A 13,049-nucleotide genomic window follows, 5' to 3' on the forward strand; every position below is an offset into this window, starting at 1 on the left:
TCCTCTATTTTTTTTTTCATTTTTGCTTTCTTTAGTTTTTTTTTATCCCTCTTGCAATGATTGACGTACTATCTTGTAGATATGACATAATTGATTTTATTTATTTATTTTTATTTTGTACATGGATATAAGAAAATTACATTTTTCTACAACATTTTTTTAATGTCTAATTTTATATTGCAAGAGCTATTATCTTGTATAGCTTTGTCCTAGGATTGACCACTCGAGCAGAACACCACTCGCGATACTGATTTGATACTCAATACTATTTGTATATGATTACCTCGAGCAGAACACCACTCGCCATACTGATTTGATACTCAATACTCTATTTGTATATGATTACCTCGTTCAGTAATCATTTAATGCTCAACTCTTAAAATCAAGTAACTACTTACTATTGAGTCGTTGTTACAAAATATAAATTCAATATCGTTAAGTTAACATTGGTTTTTGAAACCAATGTTAATAAAAATATGATGGCAAAATGGTAAATAATATGACTTTCTTTAACATCGATTTTTTTGAAAAATTGATGTTAACAAGAACATGGTGACATTTTTGATAAATAAATTGAGTTAATTCATATCGGTTTTGAAAAAATCGGTGTTAACTAGTTGATCATAATATTGGTTTTTTTAAAACCCGATGTTAACATTAATTCGTTAACATCAGTTTTTCTGAAACCGATGTTAAGTTTAAACGTTAACATTGATTTTTTTAAAAAAATCGATGTTGTATTATTCATAAATTAAAACCCCAAACCATTTTCCCCCTGCGATGAACAAACTCGAAGATACTTAGGTCCCTCGGTCACCTTGCTTATTCATTGCATAGACCACATTGTCGTTTTGCCCATGCCGCCATCGCCCACGCAGTGTCGTGCCCTCGCCATTGAGCGCACTGGTTCTTGCCCACGCCATCACAATTTTTCTTTTTTCTTTTTACACCACTGTGCCCTCGCTGTGTCGATGCGGTGCTCATTGGTTCATGCTCACTCTGTGTGTCTTTTGCACAGGTCCACCTTCGTCCAATCGATGTTCACCTTCGTCCTGCTTTCAATTTTTGTTTGATTTGAAATCATAAGTTTTTTGCTTTTGATTGTCGTTTTCATTTTCATTTCCACTTTGTGATGCAATCCTCCCTAGGAAGGGACCAATCACTAGAACCATGAGCAAGAGGCTCCAAGAAGATTGGGCTAGACCTGCTGAAGAAGGCCCTAGGGTTCTCATGAACCTTAGGGTAGATTTCTGAGCCCATGGGCCAAGGTTGGGTCCAATTATCTTTGTACATATTAGACTAGGATGTCATTATATTTGGTCCTTGTATATAGGGCTCCATATTGTAGGTAGGGTACCCTAGAAATATAGGATTTTTCAGCCCTTGTATTTTTTGGGCACCTAGACTAGTTTTTGTATTAGGGGTAGTTTTGTAATTTCACATGCACTAAGTGGATATTTGATGTGTGTGGTTGGAAATAAATTTAATTGAATTGGTAGAAGCCCAATCCAATTAAATTTTAGAGGGGGAGGTGAGCATTTGCTTACTACACCCCATTGCCACATCATATAGTCACACTTTGTGCATGTCCTTCATGCTTTTCATGCCTCATGACACCTAAGCACACTTAGTGGAGAATCTTGTAATTGATCTTGGATTAGTGGGCTGAACCATAACTAAAATTCACTAATCATAATTAGTGAAATTTTGGCTCCAAAGTTTGGCTCCACAAATTCAATTTCAAATTCAAGTGAAATTTGAATTTCCCTCCAATTTTGTGTGACACTTAGGCTATAAATAGAGGTCATGTGTGTGTATTTTTTTCTCAACTTTGATCATTTGAATATTAACTTCAGATTTCAGAGCTCTTTTTGAGCACAAAATTTCGTGCTCTTCTCTCCCTCTCCCTTCATTCATCTCCTTCTTCCTCCAAGCTCTTATCCATGGCCTCCTATGGTGGTGAGCTTCTTCTAGACTCATCTTCTCTTTGAAGTGGTGTCTCCTCTCTCTCTTCCTTCTCCATTCCGCTGCCATTTATCTTCCAAGAAGCAAAGGAATCCATTGATGAAGAAGATCCTAGGCCTACAAGCTCCAATGGAGCTTGCATCACTTTGTGTGTACTGTTTGTTGCTGTTGAGATGATTTCAAATCATAATGTTATTGGAATGTATGCAACATTATCAAAATGCATTGGTAATTTTTACTCAGTTTTGTTGTACGAGTATTGTTCTGTCCATTATTATCAATAAAAGTCAATAATTGTTGGGACTCTTTACCATTGAGTTGTGACTCTTTTCTCATTGTAAATTCTTGTAGTTTAAGAGTTATCTATTTATAAATATATGTGTATGTGCTGCTGAAATGTGAAAGAGAATTCAACCCCAAAAATATTCTCCTTGTTTCATTTTTCTGCATAATTTTACAGTACCTACAGTACAGTCCATCATGTCCTATAATTCCTTGAGCGTTTTGAGACTTTCACACACCTCTAGATTCTAGAATACCTGAGGCATTGTGTCTGGCCACTATTCATCCCACTACCAGCACCATTTGTCTCATATGTGACTCCTCTACCAGTTTTTGTCCTCAGACTGACCTTGTACAATTGGACAAGGTTTTTGTTCTTCACCAAAAAGAGAAGAGAAAGTTATATTCTGTAGTTAAGATGAGAGGCTAAAAATAAGTTTTGGGGTTTGAGTAGATAATACAAGTGATGGAAGGTATGAGGTTGCCACTCATTAAGAGCCTTTTGAGTAAATAGCTACATGGAAAACTAAATTAAGGCCTTTGGAATGGTCACAAAAAGTTAATTAGCTAGAAAGCTACAAAATGTAGATTATTATGATTTATGATCCATGCTCTCATCGTTTGAATTTTTAGGTAATTATTCCCAGTGACAATTTTCTTTCTTTTTTGTTTAAGAAAATACCTTAGCAAGCATCTAACCCATGAAGTGGCCTAAACGCTTGTGAACACAATCGTTTGAATTTGTTCACTTTCTTTTTTCCTCCATGAAAATATTTAAGACAACATCTACCCATCACAAGTGGCCTACACTTGCAAACAACTGTTAATATATCTTTTACAATTTTGGACTTTGCATTTATATCTATGTGTTCCAAGTAGTTAATCTATTGTAATGAGCATGAATTGTCAAATGCAAATGTTCACCACATATCTGTGTCAAAACCTTTGTTGAAGTAGTGATTCTGCTAGGTTGTAGTTGTAAGTATATCTATATATTTCAGCTAGGTTAAATAGTGAAATTATTTTAATTTAACTAGTGATTCTAAGTTTCAGTTTTATATAAGCAATTAGGTTAAATATTACATGTTTGATCTATAACTTAAAAACAAATATATGAGTTAGGCACTTATATTGAACAAATTTAATTTTCAGCTTGGTGGACCTACTTGGATTGTGCAATTGGGTAGAAGAGACTCAACCACTGCAAGTTTAAGTTCTGCTAACTCAAACTTGCCTGCTCCCACTTCAAGTTTAAGTGCCCTTATAAGTTCTTTCTCCAACAAAGGTTTTTCATCTAAAGAACTGGTTGCTCTTTCGGGTAGCTAGCTAGCTAGATGCATATTTAATTAATCCAGCATATGCATTAATTTTAATACATTTTTTAAACATTTTTTTATTAGTTTGAAATTAATCTATTAAAGAAAGTCGATTTCATTGTTTTAAGGCATTTCTTACTCTGTCATTTACAGTTTGCACTACTGGAGAACTCTTCTGTCGATTGATGATCTTGCAAAGTTAAAGAAAGAATTGTCTGGAAGCTCTAAGGTATTCCTTTATCTATGATTGTTTCACTTTCTCTATACATTAGCCATGAACACAAACTTGTTTATCATGGGGACTTATATATAACAATTTTGGTTTGGTTTGAAATTTCATAGATATGATGTATATATCATAAGAACTTGTTGTATGCAGTGGAACTTGCTAAAAGCAAGCCATAAAACAAAAAAAGCTTATGCATACCTTCTATCCATTTTTATATTTTAAAACATAATTATTTATTATAGAGCTTATGTATTATGATGTGTGTTAGCTTATCTGTTAGGATATTTGTGCTTATCAGTTAAGCTGGTTATAAATAGAATCTTAACTTTCTTAAGATTGGTTAATAAAAATATTAAACAACTATAGTAATATAAGATATAAAGATAACTAACTGTGAAACAATATTGATATTTAAAATAAAAACATATACAACACACTTTCGCTGAAACGAGTTCAGTACATCATTTTAAAACATAATAAATAGCAGCACTTAAACCAGAGTTGCAAAGCACACGTTCAAGTGAGACACTGAACAAACATATAAGAACACTTAAGAGGACTCGCTTAGCAACCAACCACCATGAAGGCGAAGTGGAAGATGCATGGTGGATTCCTTCTGAATATTGTAATCTGCCAAGGTACGACCATCTTCTAATTGCCTCCCAGCAAAAATGAGCCTTTGCTGATCTGGAGGGATACCCTCCTTGTCCTGAATCTTAGCTTTCACATTGTCAATAGTATCAGAGCTTTCCACCTCCAAGGTAATGGTCTTCCCTGTCAGAGTCTTCACAAATATTTGCATACCTCCACGAAGCCTCAACACCAAATGCAGAGTGAACTCGTTCAGAATATTGTAATCAGCAAGGGTTCTTCCATCCTCAAGTTGTTTACCAGCAAATATCAACCTCTGCTGAACTAGAGGGATACCAGCAAATATTGTAATAAGCAACTTCTATAACTCATTTGCTTTAATAGTATTTTCATGTTACTTAACATGTATAACTAATACAAATAATGGTAGTTGAAGTTAAAACCCACATTTTTATGAGCACCTCAATTGAAAATCTACCACAAAGATTGAACCTTTTCAACCATGATGCATTGGGATTGGAAAGATAGTAAAAGTTGCAATACGTGCAAGGGTCCCAACATGTGTCCATACATGCAAAACAATGGTTTAGGTCCTCACATTACCAACTCCCAAGGGCTTTTCTCCAACAATATTTCCTATGCCACCAACCAGTTGTTGTTGGAAGCCTAGTTTCGATGTTGCTGCTCTGACACAACACAACAGATCGGGAAGAACCCTAACCAAACAAGAAACCAATGGTTGCAAAGTTAGGGCAATAGATGGTGGAGCTCTTCACCCTTGTCACACGTGCCGCTAACGATAGTCCTTTGATTCGTTAGCAGCGCTAACATACCAGAGGACTTATCGTTAGTGGCATGGGTGACGAGGGTGAAGAGCTCCACCGTCTATTGCCCTAACTCTGGAACCATTGGTGTCTTGTTTGGTTAGGGTTCTTCCCGATCTATTGTGTTGTGTTAGAGCAGCAACATCGAAACTAGGGTTTTAAGAGAAACCACAAATTATCAACATTCATAAACCACATACACTAGCATTGTACTAGTTGATTAATATAATTCCCTCAATCGAATTTTAATTGATATATGAAAGTTTGTGTTATATATCACTTAGCATGGAAATATTTAATTTGTAGGTACTATTTGTCTAGTTGTTTGCATCGTGATCACGACATTCGTTGTTGGACACTATACTGATCATCATCACAGGTACAAAACCTTTTGATAAACTTTTGATGCTTATTTTTGTTACGAATGTTTTTGTACGTTGTTGTCTGTCATTAGTGTACTTTGCTTTATATAAAACTTTTGTTCATCATGATTGAACCTTAGATTACCATTTGAGATTGAATACAATGATTCTTGTAGAGATTTTGCATTAATCGTTGTATTGAATCTTGAATTGTCCGTTTGGACAGTTTGGAAAGACTCATATTTTTATGCTAGATTCATGCGTTAAGGTTAACATTATTTTGTTGAATTTGATGAAATTTTGAAACAATGCATTTCTAGTTGTTCTCTGAGTGCATACTTGATTGTCAGGGAATTAATGTCACCGCTTTCATGTTGTGTACTTAGAGATCAATGCGAAATGCTGCCGAAATTTCGTCAAATTTAACAGAATAAGATTAACCTTGAGGTATGAATCTACCATAAAAAAATGTCTTCCTGAATGGGATAGGGCCACACCTTAAATGAAAAAGTGAGATTTTCATGCATCGAATAACTTTTAGAGTATCACGAAGTTATTATTTAGATGGACCGAAGTTGGATGAATGAAAGTCGCATGAGCCCTGCGTATGAGCAAGGCGTGGAATAGTTCTTGCAATTTGCTGAGGAAAGAAGTCGACCGGATGAAAATGGGAAATTTTTTTGTCAGTGGATAAATTGTTTGAACGGGAGACGACAAAAACTCGACGACATACGAGAGCATCTGTTGTATGATGGGATTAAGAAAAATTATACAACGTGGATATGGCATGGTGAATTGATAGACATGCAGAGTGGGTCCCAATTTGAACCGTTTGATGTAAAAATGGGAGATTTCTTGGAGGATATGATTCATGACCTTGGACAAGAGTCTTTTCAACAAGCACATGCCCCTATGTATGATCCATTGCAAACTAATTCAAATAAGCCTTTGTATCTGGGGTGCAAGAATTCCTTGACACTGTTGTCGGCGGTGTTAAGTCTGGTTAATGTCAAGGCTAGATATGGGTGGAGTGACAAAAGTTTTAGTTCGATGCTTGAAGTAGTGCATGATATGCTTTCAGAGGAGAACACGTTGCCTAAAAGTTACTATCAGGCCAAGAAGATACTGTGTCCGATGGGTATGAAGTATCAGAAGATTCATGCTTGCCCTAATGATTGCATACTATATAGACATGAGTTTCAAGACATGCATAAATGCCCTACGAGTGGGGTATCACGGTACAAAGTGAAGGATGATGATGAGTGTAGTAGTGACGAAAAATCAAACAAAATCCCCCTAGCGAAGGTGTTGTGGTATCTTCCCATCATTCCAAGGTTTAAGTGTTTATTTACTAATGGAGATGATGCAAAAGACCTTACATGTCATGCAAATGGGAGAAACTACGATGGAATGCTCCATCATCCGGCTAATTCAACGTAGTGGAAGAAGATTGATCATTTGTATCCGGATTTTGGCAAAAAGGCAAGAAATCTTAGGCTTGGACTAGCCACTGATGGAATGAATCCATATGACAGTTTAAGCACTCAACACAGTTCGTGGCCAGTTTTGCTAGTAATTTACAATTTGCCTCCTTGGTTGTGCATGAAGCAAAAATACATGATGTTTTCTATGATGATATCGGGCCCAAGACAACCAAGAAATGACATCGATGTTTATCTTAGTCTATTGATTGAAGACTTGAGAAAGTTGTGGGATGAGAGGATTTTAGTGTTTGATGGGTTTCAAAATGATACTTTTCATTTGCCTGTAATGCTTTTTTGTACCATTAATGACTTTCCAGCATATGGGAATTTGAGTGGTTACAATGTTAAGGGTCATCGTGCATGCCCCATTTGTGAAGAAGACACCAGCTACTTATAACTGAAGCATGGTAGAAAAACAGTCTACACTAGGCATTAACGTTTTCTAAAATCTCATCACCCATACAAGCGATTGAAAAAAGCATTTAATGGAAGTCAAAAGCATGAAACTTTACTGATACCATTAACTGGTGTGCAGGTATTCCAGCAGATTCAACACCTGAATACTATATTTGGAAAAACCCAAAAGAAGGAAAAAAGTAAGACTTGCATATGGAATAAGAGGTCAATTTTCTTTGATCTTCTGTACTGGTCTGATCTAGATGTTAGACATTGTATTGATGTTATGCATGTGGAGAAAAATGTATGTGATAGTGTCCTTGGAACGCTCCATAACATTCAAGGCAAGACGAAAGATGGTTTGAACACTTGTCAAGATCTAGCTGAGATGGGTATACGATCACAGTTACATCCAAGGTTCGATGGTAAAAAAATATATTTGCCTCCAGCTTGTCATACTTTGTCCAGAAATGAGAAGATTAGTTTTTGTCAGTGTCTGCGCTGGGTCAAAGTACCATAAGGATACTCTTCAAATATTAAGAGCCTTATTCTGTTGAAAGATCTTAAGTTGGTAGGCTTAAAGTCTCATGACTGTCACGTGTTGATGCAACAATTGTTAGTCATGGCCATATGAGACATTTTGCCTAATAGAGTCAGGCTTGCCATAACTCGGTTGTGCTTTTCCTTCAATGCCATATGTAGCAAAGTCCTTGATCCTGTCAAGTTAGATGAGTTGGAAAACGAGGCCGTTATTATATTGTGTCCGTTGGAGATGTATTTTCCTCTTGCTTTCTTCGACATCATGGTTCACTTAATTGTTCATCTGGTCAGAGAAATCAAATGTTGTGGTCCAGTTTATTTGCGGTGGATGTACCCGGTTGAGCGATACATGAAGATCTTAAAGGGGTATACCAAGAATCTACACCGTCTAGAAGCATCTATTGTGGAAAGGTACGTTATAGAAGAAGCCATTGAATTTTGTTCAGAGTACATTGAGAAAGCTAAACCTGTTGGCCTTCTCGAGTCTCGGCATGATGAAAGAGTGGGAGGTAAGGGTTCAAGAGGATTGCATGTTATCACTATAAGTGTATAAGATTTGCAACAAGCTCATTTGTATGTGTTGAATAATAGTAATGAAGTTTTTCCATACATACTCCGCCACGAAGGTTTAGTGAAAGAAAGTAATCCAAAAATGTCGAAGAACAGGGTCTTGAAAGAGCATAACAAGACTTTCCTGGATTGGTTTAAAGATACAAGCTTTGCTGATGATAATGCTTCTAAAACATTAAGAAAGCTAGCAGATGAGCCTAAAAGAAGTGTAATAACTTGGCAAGGATACGATATAACATCGGTGATTTAAATAACCGATGTTGTAATTTTATATTAACATCGATTTTCGGAAAACCAATGTTAACGATAATACTTTCAACGTTGGTACTATCAACATCGGTTAATAACCGATGTTGAATCCTTGTTTTTTAGTAGAGTCATGCATATTTAAAATTGAAGACATTGCTCAATTTTTACTTAAAATGAATAATCATAACTAATTTGTAATAGATAGTGAGAAAACTCACTTCAAAATCACAAACATAAAGATTTCTTTGAAAAGTATAGTCAGTATTAAATTCATATTTTATAATTTAAATAAATATTTTTTTATATTATTTTGAATTTTAATATGTTATTGATTATTTAGTTTAAATTTTAATACATATATGTTAGTAGATGTATTTACCAAAATTTGGAACTTAGGCATGTTAGGGTGGATGTGGCCAATGTGAGCTCCTGGACTTCGCACATCGACTGGAGAGTAGCCTTTATTAGGAGGACAAGAGGGGGAACCTGCAAAATAAATGCAAGTTTGGAGAGTATGAATCCCAATGTATGCATATGTGAGCCAGTGTGTGTTCATAAGTGTCATACCCTAATTTTGTCCGGGAACCATTGTTTGATGGCATGCAACCTTTGCTTGACCGCTTCAAGGTACTTGGCACCCATTGTTGTACAATACGTAAAGTTCTATAACGTGCCAGAAGTCAAAAGAAAGCATTGTTGCACGATCCGTGAAATTCCGTAACATGCCGGAAACCAAAAGGAAGCATTGTTACGCAATCCGTGAGGTTCCGTAACATTCCGAAAGCCAAAAAAGGGATGATTACGTAATCTGTAAGGTTCCGTAACATTACGGAAGGAAAAAAAGTATCTTTACGGAATTCGTAAATTTCCGTAACGCTACAGAAAAAGAATTAGCAAAAAAAGGCAGGGGGCGTATTTAGTAAACAGGGGGGGTGCAAATAGCAACCAGGCCCACATGGGCCTTCAAGGATGTTCCTCCAGAAGGCGGTTGCTTCTGGAGGAAGCAACCTAGCTCACCTGGGCGAGCTGGGTGGCAAGCTCCTCCCTCATTTTCCTATGAATAGGGGGAGGAGAGAAGAAGAAAAGCGTTCAACCCTCCTGGTATCTTAGGATCACTTGAAATTAGTGAAAAAAATCGTTTCCGTGAAGAAAATCCTAGCCGAGGCGCTTCCGTAACTCGTCTGAGACGTTTCGGTAAGCAAATCCGTGAAGATTTTCCGTCGTCTTTCGTTCATTCTTCGTTGTTCTTCGATCTTCAACCGGTAAGTTCCCGAAATCAAACTTTTTAATTCATTTTATGTACCCTTGGTGGTCCCCACTTGTTTCGCGTACTTTTATTTTCATTTCATTTACTTTCCGTACCCTCTTTTGATGTGCTTTAGTCATTTCTTTAAGTCTTTTTCTCGCCTAATCAAAAAATAAAATAAATTTCCACGGATCATTCGAATTGTAACATCCGTTAATTTCTGTTAAAATGAAATTCGACCGTTTGGTCATGCCGTAACCACGTTGGAAACCAAAAAAGAGGTAAAATAGTAATATAATAATCAAATAATATCTTTTAGTAAAATAAAACAAAAAAATCAATCGGACGTTTCTCTTTGGGATTTTTCTTTCTTAATTGAATCGACCAATAGGTAAAGTGAAACTAAGGCTAAAATCAACTCACAAAATCAAGCTTTGTCCGCAAAAATCACTAAAAAAAACGTTTTAAGGTCCAACGCCCTAAATAACCACCTTCCAAGTAAAAAGAATCGCTTGATTTGCCCCTTTTGAAAGAACTACTTAGGTCTGATTTCCTCTTTGATGGAGGGTACGTAGGAGCAAGAGCCCCGCTTTTGTCGACCTCAAAAATAAAAAAGAAATAAAAGTTTAGATACATAATTTCACACAATTCTAATCTAAGGCTGTTGTCCTTTGGGACAAACGTGAGAGGTGCTAATACCTTCCTCAAACGTAAAGATAACTCCCGAATCTGGAATATTCTTCATGACCGGTTTCCTTTGGTTTTTCTAACATTTTCCTTTCAATAAACGTTGGTGGCGACTCCGCGCATTTTTCCTCTTATGGAAGACGCACCCGTGAGCCTCGCCTCGCTCACCCGCAAAAGGGTAGGTTGCGACAGTTGGCGACTCCACTGGGAGTGTTTTTGTGAGTTAGGCCTATTTTAGGAAAGTATGGAATTATGAAACTTTGTGTGTGCGTTTTTTTTCTTGAACTATGTAAAAATAATAAATGCTGTCTTTTCCACATTTTTACACCGCATTCTAAGCACCCACGGGTTTGAGTAAAAAGGGGCCCTATACTCGGGTTCATGGAAATCTAAGGAGTGGAGGTGGATCTATGGTCATGCTAAGTCTCCCACTTTCTTGATAATAGTGAAACCTCATCTAGAGCTTTCTATCTTTATAATGTGTTGTCGCTGGTATTCCATACTGCCGCAATATTATTATCTTGAGTGATGATACCTCTAGAAAACAGCCATGTGAGATATGGATTGTTGGGAGTAGTTATTAAAGACCCCTAGATATTATCCTATAGGTCCCCAAATAGGGGCATGGAGCAAGCACGCTCTGTACCATTTGTTCTCATGCATTCTTTTGCGAATAGCACATAAATTATAGTTTTGTTGTATAGCTAGTGATATCTTGTCTCTTTAGAGTAGCGCGTCACTTTTTAATGCATACGTCGGGGCGCCGTAATGCCTAGAGCGTAGTATTAAAAAGATGGATCTTTTTCGGTCTCGTATATGTAAATTACCACTTGTTTTTCTTCTTTTCATTTCATGCATGTGCATTGCATCATTCATATCAAAGCCTTGATTCACCCCCTTTTTAGGTAAATGATGGGGACAAATCAAATCAGAAAAAGATTCTATCAAGTCAAGATTAAGGGCCTAGATGTCACCAGCCTTAAGGAGTTGGGACGGTTGATGGGACCCCTCCAAATGGAAGCCTTCCGCAAGGCATACTGAAAGATTTTAGATTTGACCATAGCGGAGGTATTCACGGAAGCCGTTGTATCCCTCACCCAATACTATGACCAGCCATTGAGATGCTTCACGTTTGGGGACTTCCAAATAGTACCGATTGTTGAAGAATTTGAGGAGATTCTAGGATGTCCTCTTGGGGGAAGAAAATCGTATCTTTTCTCCGGGTTTCTTCCCTCCTTGAGCAAGATTGCAGCTGTGGTCAGGGATTCGGCGAGAGAGTTGGATCATATAAAGCAAACTCGAAATGGCGTAGTGGGCCTACCGCATAAGTACTTGGAAGGCAAGGCAAGGGATATGGCGAATCAAGAGGAGTGGGTCTCGTTTACGGATTGCTAATCTTTGGGGTTGTCCTCTTTCCAAACGTGGACGGTTTGGTGGACCTAGCAGCGATTGATACTTTCCTTGCATATCACCATAGCAAGGAGAGCCCGGTGGTAGCTATCTTGGCAGACTTATTTGATACATTTGACCGAAGGTGCGAGAAGAACAGCGCATGGATTGTCTACTGCTTACCTGCTCTTTGTGTGTGGTTGGTTTTGCACCTATTCCAACAAGACATAAGACACCCATGTTCGCTCCAAAGTTATCGCTCGTGTGTCGAAAAGAGAAGAGTAGATTGGGACCAATACTTGGCTGGGATAGGAGGCCGAACAATCAACTGGTTTCCTCGATGGAAGGAAGGAAAGGAGGGAATTCTCTTCTCATGTGGGGACTACCCAAACATTCCATTAATAGGGACGAGGGGTTGTATTAACTACAATCCCGCACTTGCTATAAGACAGTTAGGGTACCCCATGAGGGGAGCACCGATGGAAGAGAGCTTCTCGCCTTTCCTTGTGAGAGATTTTGGCGCGCAAAGTTTCAAGATTGTACAAAGAGTCCACAAGGCGTGGAAAAGCCCGTTAAGGAAAGATAAAGAACTTAGGGGCATCCGTAATGGCATCATCGGTGGTTATCATGAATGGCTGAAAGTTCATACATGAGGGTTAGATTGGCTCTCCAAGTTGAAAGTTATCAACGAGGAGAACTTTGAAGCTCAGGAAGAGGATGAAGAAGTCTGAGCTCTAAAAATAGAGCTAGGAAAGGCAAGACTCGCCAAAGAAAAATTCAAGTTAGTCGCTACAGACGTCCGGAAAGAGTGTGCCGAGTTACGAGAAGAAAATGCAGCTACCGCAAAAGCCCTTGAACAAGAAACCAAGAGGGCTCGCAAGGAAGAGCATGGCTGAGATAAATTCTGAGGAGCTTTGTG

At 37.6% G+C, this 13,049-nt stretch overlaps 1 protein-coding gene across 1 annotated transcript; it reads right to left on the reverse strand.

Moving 5' to 3' along the window:
- Nucleotides 1-4,342: 4,342 nt before the first annotated feature.
- LOC114398702 (polyubiquitin-like) lies at nucleotides 4,343-9,450 on the reverse strand. Its single transcript, XM_028360866.1, has 3 exons — nucleotides 9,447-9,450; nucleotides 9,188-9,294; nucleotides 4,343-4,744 (listed from the first exon to the last, which is right to left on the reverse strand). The coding sequence occupies exons 1-3, from the start codon at nucleotides 9,448-9,450 to the stop codon at nucleotides 4,343-4,345; spliced, it is 513 nt and encodes a 170-aa protein (XP_028216667.1).
- Nucleotides 9,451-13,049: the final 3,599 nt, after the last annotated feature.

Source organism: Glycine soja, chromosome 19 (genome assembly GCF_004193775.1).
Source record: "Glycine soja cultivar W05 chromosome 19, ASM419377v2, whole genome shotgun sequence".
NCBI classification, from domain to species: Eukaryota; Viridiplantae; Streptophyta; class Magnoliopsida; order Fabales; family Fabaceae; genus Glycine; species Glycine soja.